The following is a 20,748-nucleotide window of genomic DNA, read 5'->3' as shown; positions in this document are numbered from 1 at the left end:
TAGTGCATTTCCCAAGATTTTTTTTAAAAAACAGAAAATCACCATAAGCAAAACCAAAATACCTTGTATTTCTACATCAAGAATGGCATCAACTGTTCCAAAGACATTGCTGAGCTGAACTTTATATTTCCCAGCATGAGTCTTACGCTGGACATTCTTCATGACTAGATGAGTATAGTGTTCAGTGTTTTCAATAGTAATGTTTTCTGAGTTTTGCAAAAGTTTCTGTCCATGGAACCAAGTCATGGCAGGTACTGGACGACCAATGTACATGACGTGAAGTCGAAGCGTAGAACCCACAGCACCATAATACTTCTCTTTCAGTGGGTAACCAGGATGGAACTGCGGCGCTGCTTGCAGGAGAAGCTTACTACTGCTTTCTGTTTCTCCAACTTCATTGGTAGCTATACAGGTATAAACTCCTTCATCTTCTTGTTCCTCTGTCATGACTGTCAGAGTATGTGTGCGTCCATCTGAAGACATTTTATATTTCCGGCTTTGTATGAGCTCCTTACCAAATCGGTACCATTTGATGTCAGGAAGAGGCCTTCCAACAATCTGGCATGAGAGTTGAGCAGCTTCACCCAATTTGGTGGTAACATCTTTCATTTCTTGGCGTACTCCAGGGGCCTCTCCAGCTGGAGGAGATGAATCATAATATTAATGCATTATTACTACTGAATCTATAATCCTCTGTCCTTGTACATCAGCAATGAATTTATCCTACTGGTAGCACTATTATGCTAACAGTTACATATGACTTCAATTCTTACAGATTCTTTGAAGTCATTTTGCTAAAGTCATGTGGAAAATGAATGAATTGAGCCCATCATCATATTGTTATGTAGAGTGACTGTCTTAAGATTGGGAGAACATTAACATGTAATAAAAGATTTTGAGGAAATATGCATTCTCTCTATAAAGCTTAAGTATTCTTGCCCCTTCTTAGGTTCCTTGAGTTGGGTACATTTGTTAACCCTTTGAATTTTGCTAAGAGGTATTAAAAAAAAAAACCCGAAACAAAAACAAACAACCATTGCATTAGAGAGAGAACTTGCTCCAGGAATGTGCTTTAGTTCATGCATCTAACATCTCCTGCTGGCATTATGTGCCATGAATGGCTTCTTAGAGAACTTATCAGCTATTCCCTATGTATCCATATGCCAAAGCAAATGATTTGTTTCCAAACACTTGTTCTCCAGTAAATCTTGATGGAGTTCTACTTAGTATAGAAGAATAGTTAGTCTTAATATGTTGTTTAGTTTATAAATTATAGGCAGAGAACTTAAGGCTACTTACATGTTAGTTTAGTCTTTATAGACATAGCTGTTCTTCGAGGTCTGCTAAGCCCAGTCTCATTTTCAGCAAAAACCCTGAATTCATATTCAGTAGCTTCCAGCAAACCCCCTATTGTGAATTGCCTGTCCTTGATACGATCCTTATTGCTCTTCTTCCAAGCACTGTCTCCAGATTGTCTATATTCAACCCAGTATCCAAGGATTTCTTTGCCACCATCACATTCAGGTTTCTCCCACTGTAGAGTGACACTGTCTTTGGATATTGAAAGAATCTCAAGTTCTCCTGGTTGGCTTGGTTTATCTGAAATATTTTAAGAAAATTGAAAAGAGAATAAGATTTACAAGTGAAATAAGAGAAAAAGAGTCAAGATAGTTTGCTTCTTTGATTTTTAGTCCTTCTGGAGGCTTTCTCCTTACCAAATGGATCTTTACAGACAACTGGTTCAGAAGCAGGACTGGTCTCGCTTAGGCCAACATCATTCTGTGCAATGATGCGGAACTGATACTCAGCGTCAGGAACAAGCCCAGTGACAGTGTACATTGTGGTGGTTATCTGAGTCTTGTTGTGTCTGACCCACTTGTCAGTTGATGTTTCCTTGCGTTCAATGTAGTAGCCTGTGACTCGAGAGCCACCATCATCTTTAGGTCGGGACCAGGACAAGCTCACAGAACTCTTGGTCACGTCGAGTACTTCTGGAGGATTGCTTGGAGGTTCTGGAGGATCTATAAATAAAGTGGAAAACCCACACCTGTCACAGACTGTCCCAAATCGTGGAAACTGATGGCTTTCATTTTAAAAACAAGAATACTGAATTTTTTACAATTTTGTGGTTGAACAAGTACTTACTCAGTGGTGTTTTTGGTATGACTGGTTCCTCAGATTTCAAGGGTTTGCTTATGCCAAATTGGTTTTCTGCTGAAACGCGGAAATGGTATTCCACATTTTCTTTGAGGCCTTTCACTACCAGAGATGTACCCCGGACTCTGGAATCAATGGTATACCAGGCAGCTTTAGGCACTTCTCTTCTTTCAAGGATGTAGCCTAAGATGTCAGCACCACCGTCATCAGCAGGAGGTCTCCAACTGACCCTTACAGAGCGGGCTTGAATGTCGTCATATTCTAGTGGCCCTTCTGGAGTGTTGGGACTTCCTATCACCTTGACCTTGATGTAAACAGTCTTCTTGCCGCATTTGTTTTCCAGAACCAAGTCATAAGTTCCAGAATCTTCCCTGACTGCTTCCTTGATCACAAGTTCAGTGTGTGTTTCAGATGTTGCAATCATGGCGCGCCTACTAACATCCTGGCCTTCCTTGGTCCATTTACATATTGGGAATGGTTTTCCTTTGATTGGTATGGTAAGTCTGATGACTCCACCTTGTCTTACAAAGACACCTTCCTGGTATCTTTCATCAAGTTCATAGTCGGGATATTCTGGGGAAAAAGGTAAGGTTATAATTTAGATTTTTTTTTTTTAAATGTGAGAGGGTTAGGCAATAAGTCTTAAGGTAGGTGTAGCAGAAAGTAGATGATCACATGTCTTACCAAGCATCTCGGTAACTTTGACAGTTCCTGGTACCTCAGCAGGCTCCCCAGGTCCACCAGCATTACAAGCTAGGACACGGAATCTGTATTCAGCGCCCTGAGGTAGGTGTGTTAGAGTATACTCCCGAATCTTGGTTGGGGTGGTATTGCATTTGGTCCATTCATGTTGATCTACCTTTTGCATTTCAATCAAGTACCCTGTGACCTTAGATCCTCCTTCATCTTCTGGAACACTCCAGGCTAGGGAGACTGATGTCCTTGTTGTATCAGTTACTCTTGGATTTTGTGGCTTTCCTGGTGGAGCTGGGAAGAGGAATAAAACAAAAACATACTTATTAAAATTGCTGCAAAACTGAAAATTAACCATGCCATCTAACACATTCAGTTGAGTTGTTGATGTATGGACTATTAGCATTAGACTATTTGTTGTTTTCTAAATCTTTGTATTCTATTTCCTGTAGTTTAATTACAGTGGTGATTCCAAAACAGCACATTTTTCAGAAGTCATAGGAATTACATGCTTCAGAAGGATGAATTTTACTACATATAAATTCTATCTCGATAAGCTTGACTTATACCAAATGTTATTTACCGATCGGATCCATAGCAACGATGGGTTTGGAAGGACGACTTGGTTTTCCAGTCCCTCTAGCATTAATGGCGGTGACACGATGTTCATATTCTAAGCCTTCAATAAGGCCAGTGGAGCGGTACCGTGTCATTGTCACTGGTACTTTATTTACACGGACCCACCGATCTGCTCTCACTTCTTTGCGTTCCACGATATATCCAGTCACTTGGGAGCCGCCATCATCTTCAGGTGGATACCAAGTAAGTGTCATGCCATCACGGGAGACATCAAATACCTGTAATGTTTCTGGGGCTCCAGGAATGCCTACAGAAAGACAGAGGTAAACACAACATGGCATTGAGAATAAATTAAAGACTCGTTTTATTCATGTTTTGGCATTTTAAATGGTTTATTAGTAATTGTGAATATTTTCCCAATGCTTTCACTTTTGTACTTTTTTTCTGTTTTCTCATTTTCTTCAATTTATAAACTTTATGCATGCACTCTGTTTTTTCTTATTATAACAGCTTGATGGTTCTGTCTTACTCCTCTTCCTCCATTTCTTCCTTATTTCCATGCTCCTTTTCTAATTCCCCTCTTCTCTTTCATAAGAATGAAGACATTTAAAAAAAAAATCATGTTGAAAAATCTCCAAGGAAAGGAGGCTTAGAAACCTTAGATCCTGGAGTTAATTTTATGAGCCAGTTTTCATCTCATCAGGGCACACTGAAAACCAATTCTTGTTTGTTAACATTCATAATCAGAGGCAGGGAGAGTGGTAGAAGGCTGCGAGGACTTACTGATGCTGCTGCGGCACTCTATGACCTCAGACTGCAAGTAAGAGCCAATCCCGAAGCGGTTTGTTGCAGCCACACGGAACACATACTCATTTCCTTCAGTGAGTCTGGTAAATTTAAATGTTGGTCTAGTCACTGACTCGGAAACTGGCAGCCATCCTGGACGGTGAGCATCGCGTTGTTCCACCACGTAGCCGCTCAATGGAGCACCACCATCCAATTCAGGAGGTTCCCAGGAAATGGTAACTGATGTAGCATCAATTTCATCAATTTTGATGGGCCCAGTTGGTGGGCCGGGCTTGTCTAAAAAGAAAAAGAAATCCAGGAAATTAATTTTCACTTCAAATCAAAATTGGGTGACTGAACATCAACAACTTTCTTGTATCTTTGTCACACATTCTTACCCAGAATGATAACTTTAATGGTCTCTGAAGTAGTTCCAGTAACATTCTTTAATTCAAGTGTATACTCTCCAGTATCTCTTATAGTGGTTTCACGGATTGTTAATTTAGTTACTTTGGTGTGCGTTTCAACTGTGACACGCTCTGATTCTCTCAGTTTAGAACCAGCAAAGAACCAGGAAGCAGTAGGAGGTGGACGTCCAGCAATAGGAATCACCAGCTCTATGGGTCTGCCAGCAGGGACATGGATGGTCTTTTGAGGCATTGTAGAAAGATCAATTGTTGGCAACACTATGACAGAGAAATTAGGCATTTAGTTTTAGGCATTATTTCTAACAATAAAATGTTATTAACTCTGAGTGTTTTCATTTTATTTTACTATTGTTACTTTTTGGCTACTTAGTACATACCTCTGAGATCTTGTACAGTTACAGCTGTGACGATCTCTCTTGGTTCTGACACACCTTTCTCATTTTGTGCCCTCACTCTGAATAGATACTGTTCACCTTCATTTAAGGAAATAACAGTATGCTCTAGCACTGTGGGCTTTAGTGTGACGACCTTCATCCATCTCTCTGTGCCAGCTCTGCAGGCCTCAAGAACGTATCCAGTGAGTCGGCTACCACCATCATAGAGTGGTTTTTCCCAGGCGAGAGTGACAGTGGATTTGGTGACATCAACCACCTCTAGCTTTGTAGGCACCAATGGCACTTCTGAGACTAGGACTGCATCAGATGTTTCGCAAGGTTCTCCAATACCATAAATGTTTTCTGGCAGGACTCTGAAATAGTACATGGTTCCTTCTACAAGTCCAGAAATGCGGTAAAGTGTCTTGCTGCACTTGGTAGTGACTGTTTTGAATGCTCTCATGGCAGCTTCACGTTTCTCAATGATGTAGTTGTTGACCGGAGCACCACCATCAATTGTGGGAATTTCCCAAGTAATAGTCACAGAATCTCTTGAAACTTCCTTAACTTTCACTGATGGACAAGGACCAGGAGTATCTAAAAAATAGAATGAAAGATCCATATTTCCTCTTTGCCTGATTGGTTGATAAATTTGGGGTTGGGGAAAGGAAAATATAATCAACACAGGTCTTCTCTAAAGAAGTGATGAATCATAGTCAAAGAGCCTTTTTAGAGAATCTACTCACAGTGTGTTCAATTTTAAGACTTACCATATACTTTAACAAGGACTGTTGCTGATTTCTTGCCAGATTGATTTTCTGCTTCAATTGTATATTTTCCAGCATCATATCGATTAACTTTGTCCACAATAAGTAAAGAATAGCTCTCAGTGTTGTCAATAATTGCCCGGTTTGCAAGGTCAATCCCCTTTTTGCTCCATGTGATGACGGGAGGTGGTCTACCAGATACAGACACCATCAGGCGCAACGTGGCCCCAGCTCTGAGGGTCACAGTCTTCTTTAGATCATCTGCAAGCTCAAGATCTGGTATTTCTAGAAAGTAAATATCAAAATTTAATTAATTCATGAACAGGTAGAATGAGAAATTAATTCATTTAAAAGCTTTTATTATAAATACCTAGTCTTTCCACCGGCTCAATTTCAGCAATTGTTTCGCTGTATTCACTCATACCCTTCACGTTGACAGCTGCAACTCGGAAGGAATATTTCTGGCCCATTTTAAGGTCTGGCACGGTGAATTCAGTATTTCTTATCGTGGCATTGGTATGCACTCGGTACCACTGATCGGTGTCCTTCTCTTGCATTTCAAGAACATATCCAATGATGTCAGCACCACCGTCATACATGGGCTTGGTCCATGCCAAACTAATGCTGCGCTTGGTGGTATCCACAATTCTTGGAGCAGAAGGTGGTCCAGGGGTATCTGTGGAATTTAAAAAGTGGGATGTAGATATTATACAAACAAGGAAACTTTGAGAATTGTAATTTTGGTTTTCTAGATTCACAAAGGTATTATTGCCCTTTGTTCATATTCAGCGAGACCAGCTTTGTAACTGGGCTTTTCTGATATTACAGGACAGCTATATATGCCACATAATCACTAATATTATTTTAATAATCAGATTGCTTCAGGAAGTTAGATGTTTCTTCCCTACTACTTTGGCTAGCTGAATGTATTCTCTCTTAGGTTAAACAGTGGGCTTAGCTGTTTGTGGGGACTTTCTTTAATTGCTCTCTTTCACTGGGTTTATATCATTTGTCACCTCTATGTTTCTATTGAATACAGGAATCTGTTTCCTCATCCCTCCATTCAGTCCCAATGAATTATTCCTTTGAGCTCTTGGGCTCAACCTCTGTAAAAGGATTTGTCTCTTAGTTTTGAAGCTCTCATAACAATTATTTTATTAGTAACTTATTAAATATTAGAAATTTTATACTCCTATTGGGCCTCTTTTCAAAAGGGACTTGACTTTTTTCTTTTCAGTAGTTTCCACTATAATGCACTCTTACGAAGATTTACAAAACATATTTTTCATATTGATAGCAGACTAATTTCTTTTTCACAAATTGGAAAAAATGCTGCAATAATTTATCAACACTGATAATTTAGCTAATAATTTATTAGCAACACTAATGCTAACTTACTAACTTACTAACTTACAGGGTTCTCTGTCTAGCCTGTATCTAAGATATACTTAGACTAACATACACTTTTCTAGGCATGTACATTTCATAAATTTTACAAGCTCTTTGGAATGGCATGTTGGACAATTATTTGTCAATGGTTTTGATGGGCATTAGGTTAACGTATGATTCTTAGAACTCACATGATGGTTCTTTGCATGTAATGAAGTTGGAAGCTTCGCTGGGTTCACTGTTCCCAGCAGCATTCACTGCCGTGACTCGGAACTGGTAGTCACAACCTTCCATCAGGCTGGTCACCTTCAGCCTGGTGTCATATACCACATAGTCCTTGTTGACACGTGTCCAGCGCAGGCTCTTCTTCTCACGTTTGTCTACTAGGTAGTTGCTGATGTCATTGCCACCATCAGATTCAGGTTTTGTCCACTGGATAATGATGTGCTCTTTGCCAGCCCCGACTTCTTCAGGGATGCCAGGTTGTGATGGAATAGCTGTTTGTATTGTATGGGAATAAGGATAATGATCAGAATTGAACACAATCACTATTATCATGAATGCCCTTTCCCCCTCTCCCCCCTTCCTGATCCCATTATGTTTTGGTCACCAAAGTGTTTAAAAGTGTTAATACTCACTGAATGAGTTTCTGGCTACAATTGGCTCTGATTCAGCAGGCACACCAGGGCCATATTTGTTTACTGCCCTCACTCGGAACGTGTACTCATTGTTCTTGATGAGTCTGGTAACTACATAGGATAGAGTGGGGCATTCGCCTTCCACGATCACCCAGTTGAGCCTGCTAGTCTCACGGCGCTCTACAATGTAGTGAGTTATTTCTGCTCCTCCATCTTCCTGAGGAAGGCTCCAGGCTAAAGTGCATTTCTCCTCGGTTATTCTGCTGACAGTGAGGTTTCCACAGGGGCCAGGGGAATCTGAAACAGATGTGTGATAAGCCTTGATGAAGACCATTCTTTCCGCTCACCCGCGAAAATGCTGTAACAGTTCAAGAACTGGTACCATGCTTACCAAGTACTTTGACCATGACAGACACGGCCTTGGTCCCACTGGCATTCTTCACCGTTAAGGTATATTTTCCACTGTCACTCCTGTCACAGAACTTGATCACAGCAGTGGCTCGTTTGCCAGTGTACTGCATAGAGATTTTTTCACAGACATCTAATTCTTTATCTCCTTTGGTCCAGATAATTTTGGGTTCAGGTTTACCACCAACTGCGGCGTCAAGAACAAGATCTGAACCTGCTCTGATGGTAACCAGGTCACCCTGTAATCGGGCATCCAGTTCGGCTTTGGGTGGAGCTGTCAATATGCAAAAGAGATGTGAATGAATATCTGAGTTTACTCCCACATAAATTGTGATAATTTAAAGGAGAACGTTGACTATTTCTTACCATATTCATCTCGGCAAGTGATGGGGCCTGTGGATTCTGACCCTTTGCTAATTACACCTGCTGCATTCTTGGCCAACACACGGAATTCATAAGTGTCTCCTTCACTGAGAGCAGTCACGGTGAAGAAATTATCAGACACAATGGTATAGTTACACTTCAGCCAGCGGCCATCTCCAACCTCGCTGACTGGCTTACGCTCTATGATGTAGCCCACGACTTTGCTGCCTCCATCGTACACTGGGGCGGACCAAATCAGTGATACTGTGGATCGTGTGACATCTGTCACTTCTGGTCTGCCTGGTGCATCTAGAAGAGATGAAAAATAAGGTTAAAATTATAACCGAGTTCTCTGAGTTTACCAATAATAGCAAAAGACAAATGCAAACCCCTGATTTTTATCTACATACCGACTGGGTTTTGAGCCATGATAGGTCTCGAAGCTTCACTGGCCTTGCTAACACCAGCAGCATTGAGTGCGTAGGTTCTGAACTGGTATTCCAGCCCTTCGACTAAACCAGTCACTTTATAGTTGCACTCCAAACACGGCACTTTGTTTTCCTTCACCCAAAGGATGGTGTTACGTTCTTTCTTTTCAACCCAGTAGCCAATGATTTTACTGCCACCGTCATGGTAGGGTTCTTCCCAGCGAATTGACATGGCATTGGCAGACACATAGTACACTTCAGGTCTGGTAGGAGCACTTGGTGGGACTGAATATAAACAAAGGCATCAAATGTGAATATGGTTTTACAAAATTCAGTGGAAATATTTAATAAATGAGACTTTGAAATATGATTTTAATTTTTCTTACCAAATGGATGCTCAGCAACTATTGGTGCTGATTCTAGAGGCTTGCTGACACCAAATCTGTTCTCTGAACTGACACGGAAAGAATATTCCATGTATTTTGTGAGATGAGTGACTTTAATCTGAGTGCGCTTGACACTGGAATTGATGAGCTGCCAAGCTGTTGTACCTGACTCACGCTTTTCAACTATGTAATTAGTAATTTCGGTGCCTCCATCATCTTTAGGTTCAGCCCATGACAGGACACACGATTCAGCCGACACAGATGAGACTTTGATGGGGCCAGTCACTGGACCTGGTCTTCCAATGACCACAACTGTGACAGTAAATGTTTTAACACCAGCTGTATTTTCCAGGGTCAAGAAGTATCTGCCAGAGTCACCTCTCATGCTGTCCTTTACAGACAGGGTGGTCCTGTCTTTTGTTGTTGTGATACTCATTCGATCAGTCTCCTTAAGTCTCATTTCTTCCAGTTTCCATGTTACTTTGGGTGCAGGACGACCACTGATTGGCACATCGATGGTAAATGTGCTTCCTGCTTTGCAAGTTATGAGCTGATTGGTAATTCCAGTGAGATCTGCAGTAGGCTCAATTTGAGGCTCCTTGATGATGACAGATGAGAAGGCTTCCCTGGGTTCACTATAGCCAGCATCATTCTTGGCCTTCACCCGGAATTCATATTCAGTGTTCTCCAACAGGTGCTCAACTGTGAAAGTCAACTGTTTGGTGTGACCAGCTGCAACCCAGAAGTCAGAACCTTTTTGTCTCATTTCAAGAAGGTAGCCAGTGATCCGACTGCCTCCATCATGATCGGGTTTAAGCCAAGCTAAGACTGCAGAGGATTTGCTGGTGTCGACAACATCAAGTCTCCTAGGTGGAGCAGGCTGTTCTGTGGCCACAATGGGTTCTGGCATTTCATAGGGTTCACCAATACCATACTCATTTTCTGCAGAAACACGGAAATAGTATGGAACGCCTTCTGCCAGGTCACTGACCTTGAGGATCTGGCGAGTACATTTTTCACTGATAACCTGCCAGCTACGGCGACTTGCTTCTCGTTTCTCTACCACGTAGTGATGGATTCGGGCACCGCCGTCAAGGAGAGGAGCGTCCCACATGAGTGTGACAGATCCCCGGGTCACGTCCTTGAAGGTAATTGGACCAGGTGGTCCTGGAGAGTCTAGCACCTTGACAGTGAATGTGATGGACTTACTACCACTGTTGTTTTCCACAGTAAGGGTGTATTTCCCTGCATCATTTCTGTTGCAGTTTTCTATAGTGAGGGTGCTGAAGGAGTCTGTCGTGTGGATATCAGCCCGAATGCTAAGGTTAGAGTCCGGCTTGCTCCACACAGCTGTAGGAGTAGGTCTACCCTGGAAGGCAATGAAGAGGCGAATACTGGCCCCAGCTCTAACAATGTGAGTCTGCTTGAAGTTTGCATCAATGTCTAACTCCGGAGCTGTTAATCGGTCAACGGCTTTAATTGTGCCAGTCACTTCACAGCTGTCTCCTTTTCCAGCACCATTGATAGCACTAACCCGGAACTTGTATTCTTCACCTGCTTGTAGATCAGTAACTGTGTATCTTGTTTTCACACAGGCCTCGGTGTTCACCTTGTGCCAGTCTCCTAAGTCAGCTTTGCACATTTCTATGATGTACCCAATTATTTCCAGGCCACCATCAAAGACTGGTCTGGACCATTCTAAGCTCACAGTTGTCTTTGATGTGTCTGTCACTTTGACCACGGTGGGAGCACTTGGTGGGTTCACAGGCTCTCTACATTTAATGAGTCTTGAGATACCACTTGCAGGTCCTACTCCTGCAGCATTTTCAGCCATGACGTGGAATTCGTATTCGTTGCCTTCTGTCAGACCAGTGACTTTGTATCTCGTCTCAGAGATGGGTCGTTTGCTGATCACTTTCACCCATCTTGTGCTTTTCTTTTCTCTCCTTTCAAGGATGTAGTGTTGAATCTCATTGCCACCATCTGATTCTGGTCTTGCCCATGTCAATGTAATGCTGTTGCCTGTTACGTTGCTAGGTTCTGGAGTGCCAGGGGCATCGGGAACAGCTGCAAAAGAGGGGGAAAAACTCAAGACAGTTAGACATGTTTGCTTGGGAAGTTGGTATTATGACAGAGTACCATTTAGTAAAAATGGAAACTTACTGTATTGTATTTGGGCAACCACCGGGTCAGAGTCAAGTGGCCTGCCAACACCAAACTTGTTAACTGCAGAAACACGGAATTGGTATTCGTTGCCATTTATTAATTTAATGGCAGTGTAACTGTGGGCTTCACATTTATCTTCAATCAATGCCCAAGCAAGTCTGCTTGTTTCCCTTTTTTCAATGATGTAGTGGGTGACAGGAGCACAGCCGTCATTGAGTGGTGCGTCCCACCACAGGGTCATCTTCTCACCAGTAATATTGGTGAATCTTATGGGCCCAACTACTTTTCCTGGTGTATCTGTAAGAAAAAGTGTTAAGAGTTAGTTTCTTTTTCCTCTTCATTAAAATACAATTAGGTATGTCCTTAATCTTAGTCCCATAAATTGTAACATTAATAAATTATTTTAAAACTACCTTGCACTTTCACTGTAATTTCTGCTTTTGTGGAGCCAGATACATTTTTGGCTTCCACTGTATATACACCACGATGGTCCCGATTAGCGTCTCTAACAAAGAGGCTGGTGGATCCAAGGACGTCAGTTATTTCCATATTCATCCTCTTTTCTATTTCGACTCCATCTTTGAACCAAGTTACTCGAGGTACTGGACGTCCTTGAACCAAAGCTTTAATTCTAAGGCTCTCTCCAGACTTAATAATGAGACCATCGAAGTACTCGGGGCCAAACTCTACTGTTGGTGGAACTATAAAAGAAATAGAGATACTGCATGTTAGTGTTGTTTTATAAAGACATACATCAACATATTTCTCATCAACATATTTTTCATCATAAAGCCTGGCAAGGCAATGAATTCTTTGCTACCAGACTATTTTGAAAGTAGGACTGATAATGACATTTAGACTATGGGGTCAAATATCTTCCCATCATTACAGGTCATTTACTTCCAGATAGGGGTGCATGTTCAAACAGGTTCGTGCAAGAGGCCTTTGGCTGTACCTAAAGCAAGGTGATGACTGTGTGGTTGGTTATATGTTGTATTTTAATAACTCCAGTACAGATGGTCACCTCTTCTTGGGGCTCTTTTTCAATTATAAGTGGCTAAAATTACAAAGCTAGATCACTTGCATGATCTTTATATGGGAATGGAATGAAATAATAGACATTGTAAAAAGCACTTATTGCAGTTATGGTTTTTCTTCTCTTCATTTAAAAGGGAGGAAAGATCTAATTCATCTATATAACATTCTTGGGTAATCTGTATGAAATGTTGTTTCTGTTCTCCTTTTATAGACCAGGGGCCAAAACTATTTTTTTTTTTTAAAGTGTAAAATGCTCTTAGTGACACTGAAAGTGTTGTAAATGCTTACCATTTTCATCTCTTGTCATAATAATGCCAGAAGACTGTGAGGGTGGGCTAATGGTTCCAACAGCATTTCTTGCAATTATTCTGAACTCATACCGATCTCCAGGACTAAGCCCCGTAACTGTGTACTGACATTCACTGACATCGGTGAAGTTGCATCTAACCCAGCGATCTTCCCCTTGCCGTTTCTCAATGCTGTAGGCCACAATCTTACTGCCTCCGTCACGCAGTGGTGGGTTCCATTTAAGAGTGATGGTTTCCCGGGTGACATCAATGTAGTCAGGAGTGCCAGGTGGGTCTGAAAAATCATAAGGAAGTTAAAACCAGTTCCTACTCAAGAGAAGAAAAATTACATGAATAATTTCCCCAACACATTTTATTCATTAATTTCAACTTCCTGCTTCTTAGTCTAAAAAGAACTTTAAATTACTTTGACTGATTTAAAATTATTCCTCTTGCTTTACCTCACCAATTGTCTAGTCACAAGAAGATAGGAAGGAAAGCAGTGTTTGATTTACTTGTGCTAACACACACAAGTTAATTAAATATATTTGATTGCTTAATTAAATATATTTGAATAATAGTTACTTACCCACTGGGGAAACAGCTAAGGTAAATTTGCTTGGGTCACTTGGTGAGCTTAGGCCAGCAGAATTTTCAGCGTACACACGGAATTGGTAATCCAGGCCTTCTATTAGTCCAGTAGCTCTGTATTCTCTTCCAGATATTGGTGATGTGTTCACTCTTTGCCAGAGGATGCTATTTCTTTCTTTCTTTTCCACATGGAATCCAGTAACTTCGGAACCGCCATCATAAACTGGTGCATCCCAAGTTAGTGACATGCCGTCAGAAGTTACATTGTATATAACTGGCTTTCCTGGGGGCCCAGGAATCCTAAACTGGTGTTTTGCCACAATAATGTTTGAGACAAGTGGTTCGCTGATTCCGTATCTGTTTTCTGCTCTAACTCTAAACTGGTATTCAGCATCTTTGACCAGATTAGGAACTTTGAAAGTGGTCCTGGCAACACTTGAACATACCATCTTCCAGTTAGTTTGTGAAGCTTCCCGCTTCTCGATGCTGTAACAGGTGATTTCTCCTCCTCCATCATCGTCAGGTACATCCCATGACATGATGGCACTGTCAGCTTTAATTTCATCAAATCGAATGGGTCCTTTGGGTTTGGATGGTGGGCCGAGGGTGATGACTGTAATGGGGAAAGAATTTCTACACACTGCATTATCAAGAATAACAGTGTATTTCCCTCCATGTTCCTTCTTGACATTCTTAATATTCAAGGTAATTTTGTTTTCAGTTTTACTGAAGCGAACATATTCACTTTCTTTCAGTGGCAAACCATCTTTTAGCCAACTGATAGATGGTTTGGGTTTTCCTTTATAAGGTAGTTCAAGGTGTACATTATGCCCAATTCTCACTGAGATTTGTGCCCCAGGGATTTCTGACAGGTCGACCTCAGGTGTGATTACAAGTTCTTTCACTGTAATTGGCCCAATAGTGACAGCATCACTCAGCCCTTTCTCATTTTTAGCAAACACCCTGAATTCCAGGACTGACTGTTCTCTAAGTTGGCTTATCTCGATTTCGCATGTCTTGCTTATGCCGGCGTGGGACCATGCCTGTTCGCCTTTCCCTTTCCTTTCCACAACATAGTCTGTGATGACACTCCCACCATCAAAGTCAGGTTTGGTCCAGTTCAGGATAACAGATGTCTTTGTTGAGTCTTTCATTGAGAGATCGCGAATAGGTGCGGGTACTTCAGCAGCCTTCACTGGCTCTGTGGTTTCACAGGGTTCCCCGATTCCAATTTCATTTTCTGCAAGAACTCTGAAGAAGAATGGTGTTTTCTCTGACAAATCTGTTACCTTAAAGGTTGTACTGGAACATTTGTGTGACACAGCAGTCCATGTTCTCTTGGTGGCATCTCTCTTTTCAATAACGTAATTAATTATGGGAGATCCTCCATCAATGAGCGGAGGATCCCAGAGCAAAGTGACTGTGCCTAGAGAAACATGTTTAACCTGTAGTTTCTGGCAGGCGGCTGGTGTATCGAGCACTTTAACACTCACAGTTGAAGACTTAGGTTGACCCACCCCATTTTCTATTGTCAGAACATATTTTCCTGTATCATTGCGAGTAACTTGAGGAATAGTGAGCAATGAAGACGAATCAGTATTTTGAATGTTGTATCTGGCATCACTGCCAAGATTCTTCTCATCTTTTCTCCAGGTGACAGTAGGTGGAGGTCTGCCTTTAAAGGGAATCAACACTTGGACATCCTCACCAGCTTTAGCTATAACAGAGGTTCTGAGAGCCACATCTAGGTCGATCTCTGGTTCCTCTGTAGACAGAAAATGGACAGGAACAGTGAATTTTAAAAGCAAGAAAGTGAGTCTTTTCCTGGAAATACTCTAATAAAACAATAAAAACACAATGACACCAGTTGTACATACCAAGTATATCTTTAGCTTGTACAGGCTCGGTCATTTGTATAGGTTCTCCTTGTCCAGCGCAGTTTACTGCAGATACCTGGAAGTAGTAATTGACTCCAGGTTGCAGGTTAGACACTACATATTCTGTGGTTCTGACCTCTCCTCTGGTAGAAACAATGGTCCATTCCTCTTCCTCTCCTTGTCTCATCTCAACAACATATCCAGTAATAGCACTGCCCCCATCATAGACAGGTTTACTCCAGCCAAGAGTGATGGATGACTTTGTTGAATCTGCGATTCTTATCTTGGCAGGTGGGCCTGGAGGATCTGGAATGACCATTCATAAAATGGTAATTACACAATCATATACAATTTATTCACACAAAAGATGCTACTGCTGCATATAAGAACACTTACCAATAGGATCAGCAGCTTTGTAGAAGTCAGATGGTTCAGAAAATGGACCCAGTCCAGCAGCATTTACAGCACAAACTCGGTATTGATAGTCACTGTTTTCTGTGAGTCCTGTCACTTTCTGTCTGGTGTCACGGATCGTCTCCTTTTGCACTTTAAACCAAGCGAGACTCTTCTTGTCTCGTTTTTCAAGGAAATAGCCACTTATTTCACTACCACCATCTACAATTGGCCTGTTCCAGACAACAGTCATTGAATTCTTGGTAGTCTTTGTCACCTCTGGTATGCTTGGTGGCCCAGGTGTAACTATTTAGAAAGGAAAAGCAAATGAGTTTGCAGGATCAACATTACTCATAAATTCTATCTTCTGATCTTTGAATCCTGTCTAAGAATATTAATTTATTATATTTTTTTACCCTGTTAAAAGAATGACATTAAGATATGATGTGACACAAAAGGAAATCATTTTAAGAAAGCATTCGTAGTCTAGCAGAATAGTTTATCCTTAAACTTCTCATGATTTTTGGTTTTCTAATGAAATAAATCCTATCTTACCAAATGCATTCTTAGCTACCACCGGATCAGATTCCAGTGGCTCGCCAATTCCATATTTGTTTACAGCTCGAACCCGGAAGATGTATTCATTTCCTTTGATAATTTTGGTGGTTGTGATAATGCACTCTTCCAAATTTTCAGCCACCATAGACCACACGACACGGCTTGTCTCACGCTTTTCTACAATGTAGTGAGTGATTTTTGCACCACCATCGTCAGTTGGGGGCCTCCAGAGAAGTGTTATCTTTTCAGCAGTGACAGTTTTAAATTCAATTGGTCCACCTGGAGGTCCTGGTTTGTCTGCCAATGAAAGAATGAGATGATATGTTAGTGCTTCTAAAAGTCTATTAATTTTAAATTACTACATTTTAGGCAAACAAAATATGACATTGGCCTGTATTGAGTACCTACCAAGGATCTGTACTCTGATAGTGGCCGAGGCTGAGCCCATGGCATTCCTTAGTTTTAATTCGTAGCTTCCACTATTAAGGCGGTTGGCATCTTTGATGAGTATAGATGCGAGGTCAGTGGAATTTTCAACACACACCAGTGCATTGGTTTGCAATTCTTTATCATCTTTATACCATTCAATTGTAGGCTCAGGTTTGCCAGAAATGCCTGCTCTGAGCTTCACAGATGTACCTGCTCTGTATTTGACAACTTCTGTATATTCTAAAGGTAGGTCGATTACAGGTCCACCTGTAAGAATGACAAATAAGAAATATTTAATATATCCTAAGGATGAAAGAAATAGCCATAACAACCTCAAAATAGGGTCACTGGCCCTTACTAAACTATATATATATATATGGATACACACACATGCACATGCACACACACACACTTCTAATCCTACTCACCTATTTTAAACTTTTAAATTTTATAAGCTATTCTCCTAGATGGGCAAGAAAGACTATGAAAAAGCTCTGACCTCAATAACATTGTACTAATTGCACAGGGACTTCACTACCTTCCAAAATGGTTTTAAAGTCTGTTAGGTATTTCATCCCAGTGATGAGATGGGATAACATAGGGAGAACATTACTGAAGAAGCAGCCTTCAGCATTTTCTTTCACTCTAGTTTTCTTTCCATGTCTTCTGACCACTTCCTATTCTTCTTTTCCTATCTCACTTCATTGGTATCTATCCACATGTGAGTGGTTCATGTCAGACCTTTGAATGCTCTACTCATAATATTATATATTACTGGGAATATTTTATACCAGGGCGCTTAGAACCATTGAGAAACAGAAGTAAGTTTGACTTGCTTCACAATAACAGCAGTATTGATTTAGTGTCTGCAAAGCCTGGATGATACAAAGCAGCCCTGGGATTCTCAACAGGAGGATGGGAGTGGATACTTTGTCCAGGCAATATAGTGGCTCATTTTCCCTTTTGAAAATGGAGAAATTTTAGGAAAAGTGTCACAGGGTTCTTAACTCTCATGATATTTCAATTTTCAAACCATTGTTAGTTGAATGTACCAGTTACTTTCCATAATGGTCAAGTATATGAATATTTGATGAACAGTGATGTTAGGGCTCTGAAGAATCCCACTTCATCACTAATAAGCTGCTTGACCTTGGGGAATTTGCATAAGCACTTTAAATCTCAGTTTCTTTTTTGTAAAATGGCTAATTTTAAGGTTGTTAAACTAAGAGAATTTGTGTAATTAGCCAATAAATGCTAGCTACTGCTAACACTGTCATCATGAAAGTCCCTGTTTACAATCTTCCACTTATTTAAGAGCAATATTTTATGAGGATGTACACATGGAGTTAACTATTGGCTCTGATAATTTTAAAGGGAATGAAAGCACCAACTTATACAATCAATCACGAAAGTTAGAAAGGACCTTAGATACTTTATACAGCCCAACTCTCTCAATTTATAGGTAAGGACATTTCCTAAGTATCCCAGCTAGTTCATAATTTCTTCCAAAAACTTAATTACAACATGCAGCAAAAAGTTATTAAAATAAGGAAATGGTATTAGGTTAGATAGCTGGGTTCAAAGTTCCAATAATGCTTACCATAGGAATCAATGCACGTAATGGGCCCTACAACTTCAGATGGATTGCTGATGGAACCAACGGCATTCCTAGCAAAGACACGGAATTCATACTGGGAATTCTGAGTCAAGCCAGAGACAGTGAATTGAGTCTCAATAACATTGGTGAAACTGGCTTTGGTCCATCTGCCATCTGGAAGGTCACGTCTCTCAACTATGTAGCCTGTAATCTTGCTTCCTCCATCAAAAGCTGGTTGTTGCCATGACAGGTTGACAGAGTTCTTTGAAATATCAGTGATACGAACATTTCTTGGAGGTTCTGTGGCAACGAGAGAAAGAAGATTAATGGCACTTATGCCAATTTATTTTGCTTTCCAGAAACAAGATTTGCATTTTCAAGGTGTCAGAACTGTCCTTCTCGTGACAAATACATACCACAGGCATCAATGGCCAGGACAGGTTCAGAAGGATGGCTGGGTTTTCCAACACCTGCAGCATTTTCTGCATACACCCTGAATTCATAAATAAGTCCAGCACTGATTGTTGTGACTTTGAAGTGAGTTGTACGGATGATCATTTTGTTGGCTTTTTGCCATAAGATACTGTTTCTGTCTTTCATTTCCAAGTGATAGCCTATGACTGCGCTGCCTCCATTAGACACGGGTTCATGCCAGCCCACAGTGATGCTTTCTCGAGTCACATTAGTGACCCATGGTGTAGATGGTGGTCCAGGTGTTGCTACAAGAGAGAGAAAACCCATAGGTTAATACAGCTATTTCGCACATTTATGGTAAATGGAAACCTAGGATCTTTGAAAAGTTTGAAAACTCACTGTATGGCAGTTTGACGACCACACAAGCAGAATCTACGTGATCGCTGATGCCAAAGCGGTTTTCTGCCTTGATGCGGAATTGGTATTCCTCTCCTGTGGTCAGTTTCATGACTTTGATCATGGTTCTTGCAACTGTTGTAGACACTTCTGTCCATGCTGCAGTACTTGTTTCTCTCTTGAGTACAATGTAATTGGTAACTTGACTTCCACCATCATACTTAGGTGGCTCCCATTTGAGAGTCACGCTTTCTTCAGTTATGTCACTAATAACAACAGGACCAGTTGGAGGACCAGGCCTGTCCAGCACAATGATGTTAATGAACGCTTTGGTTGTTCCACTGGAGTTGGCAGCCGTGATCTCATATTTTCCAGCATCCGCTGTAACACTGTCCTTAAGATTGATGGTCAGATTCTCAGCTGTAATTTCAGTATTAAATCTCATAGTTGCCTTCAGGGGGACACCATCTCTTGATAAGGTCACCTTGGGTAGTGGTTTTCCAGAAATTGGAATGTCCACTTTCAGGTTTGAACCAGCTCTAACATACACAGTGTGACTTGGAAAATTCTTCATATCAATTTCAGGGGGTTCTGAAAAATAAGAACATGGAAAAAATGGAGGTGAAAAGGAGTTTCTAAAAATCAGAACCATGTATGTGATTTCAAAATTTGCTTCTACATAGAATTAGACATACCTAGTTGCTCCTTTACAAGAACAGGAAGCAGGAGTTCTCGTGGGTCACTCAGACCAGCTTGATTTTCAGCAAAGACTCGGAAAAAGTATTCATGATTCTCCCTCAGACCAGAAACAACGTGGTGGGTTGTCTTTACCACTGCACATTTAACCCAGTTTTTCTGTCCTTTTTCTAACGCTTCAACTATATAGTGTACAACTCTGCTTCCACCATCGTGTTCGGGCTTCAGCCAGGTGAGGGAAACACTATCTTTGGATACACTTGTTACTCCAAGTTTTTCAGGTGGGCTTGGTTTTTCTAAGAAAACAAAGTATTGAAAGAAAGGGAAGAATTATTAACAACATTCTTTCCCATGTGCTCTTCATGCATTGTCAAAATAGAACTTTTAAATCAAGGCCATACGCTTACTTTTGAATCTTTCTTACTTTTTATATGACCAGTTTGGCTATTGAGTCAACCAAAGCTCCCCCAAATCATGTTATTATATGTCAAAGTATTTGCTTTTAAATTGACCTAGATTAGATGATAAAATGTACCCCAAATTCATCATGGGTAGAAAAGGAGAAACAAAGTGACCAATCTTGCCATGTACAGTGACACATGCCTGTAATTGCAGCGGCTCCAGAGGCCCAGGCAGAAAGATCACGAGTTCAAAGCCAGCCTCAGCAAAAGTGAGGCATTAAGGAACTCAATGACACCCGGTCTCTAAATAAAATACAAAATAGGGTTGGGGATGTGGCTCAAATGGTGGAGTGTCTTGGTATCAAAAAAAAACAAAAAAACAAAAAAACTAATTTCCTAAGAAAGTTAGGAATGTCATCATCCAGTTTCTGAATACATACACACAGTCTATGTTTGTGTGTGTGTGTGTATGCAGTTAAATTTAATTTTACTTAAATTCAACACTTTGA

The 20,748-nt window shown here is 40.9% G+C and overlaps 1 protein-coding gene across 27 annotated transcripts in view; it reads right to left on the bottom strand.

Annotated features, from left to right (window-relative positions):
- The window catches only part of Ttn (titin), a 265,404-nt gene that overhangs the window by 11,418 nt on the left and 233,238 nt on the right, over positions 1-20,748 (bottom strand). For all 27 annotated transcript variants that reach the window (XM_076866699.2, XM_076866711.2, XM_076866701.2 and 24 more), the window contains 29 exons: positions 19,838-20,134; positions 19,146-19,733; positions 18,749-19,051; positions 18,336-18,632; positions 16,715-17,002; positions 16,304-16,603; positions 15,752-16,054; positions 15,356-15,661; positions 13,477-15,243; positions 12,889-13,182; positions 11,976-12,263; positions 11,560-11,859; positions 9,397-11,463; positions 8,993-9,295; positions 8,586-8,891; positions 8,203-8,493; positions 7,812-8,108; positions 7,365-7,670; positions 6,155-6,460; positions 5,788-6,069; positions 5,021-5,614; positions 4,614-4,901; positions 4,213-4,512; positions 3,434-3,736; positions 2,842-3,144; positions 2,146-2,730; positions 1,716-2,021; positions 1,300-1,599; positions 63-638 (listed from right to left, as the gene is read on the bottom strand). In XM_076866699.2, the coding sequence (XP_076722814.2) occupies positions 63-638; positions 1,300-1,599; positions 1,716-2,021; positions 2,146-2,730; positions 2,842-3,144; positions 3,434-3,736; positions 4,213-4,512; positions 4,614-4,901; positions 5,021-5,614; positions 5,788-6,069; positions 6,155-6,460; positions 7,365-7,670; positions 7,812-8,108; positions 8,203-8,493; positions 8,586-8,891; positions 8,993-9,295; positions 9,397-11,463; positions 11,560-11,859; positions 11,976-12,263; positions 12,889-13,182; positions 13,477-15,243; positions 15,356-15,661; positions 15,752-16,054; positions 16,304-16,603; positions 16,715-17,002; positions 18,336-18,632; positions 18,749-19,051; positions 19,146-19,733; positions 19,838-20,134 (13,044 nt within the window). The remainder of the gene's footprint in view (positions 1-62; positions 639-1,299; positions 1,600-1,715; positions 2,022-2,145; positions 2,731-2,841; positions 3,145-3,433; positions 3,737-4,212; positions 4,513-4,613; positions 4,902-5,020; positions 5,615-5,787; positions 6,070-6,154; positions 6,461-7,364; positions 7,671-7,811; positions 8,109-8,202; positions 8,494-8,585; positions 8,892-8,992; positions 9,296-9,396; positions 11,464-11,559; positions 11,860-11,975; positions 12,264-12,888; positions 13,183-13,476; positions 15,244-15,355; positions 15,662-15,751; positions 16,055-16,303; positions 16,604-16,714; positions 17,003-18,335; positions 18,633-18,748; positions 19,052-19,145; positions 19,734-19,837; positions 20,135-20,748) is intronic.

The sequence above is a fragment of the Callospermophilus lateralis genome, chromosome 9 (genome assembly GCF_048772815.1).
Source record: "Callospermophilus lateralis isolate mCalLat2 chromosome 9, mCalLat2.hap1, whole genome shotgun sequence".
In the NCBI taxonomy this organism is placed as follows: domain Eukaryota; kingdom Metazoa; phylum Chordata; class Mammalia; order Rodentia; family Sciuridae; genus Callospermophilus; species Callospermophilus lateralis.
Note: the sequence above shows the minus strand (reverse complement) of the source record. Positions and strands in the feature narration are given on the sequence as shown.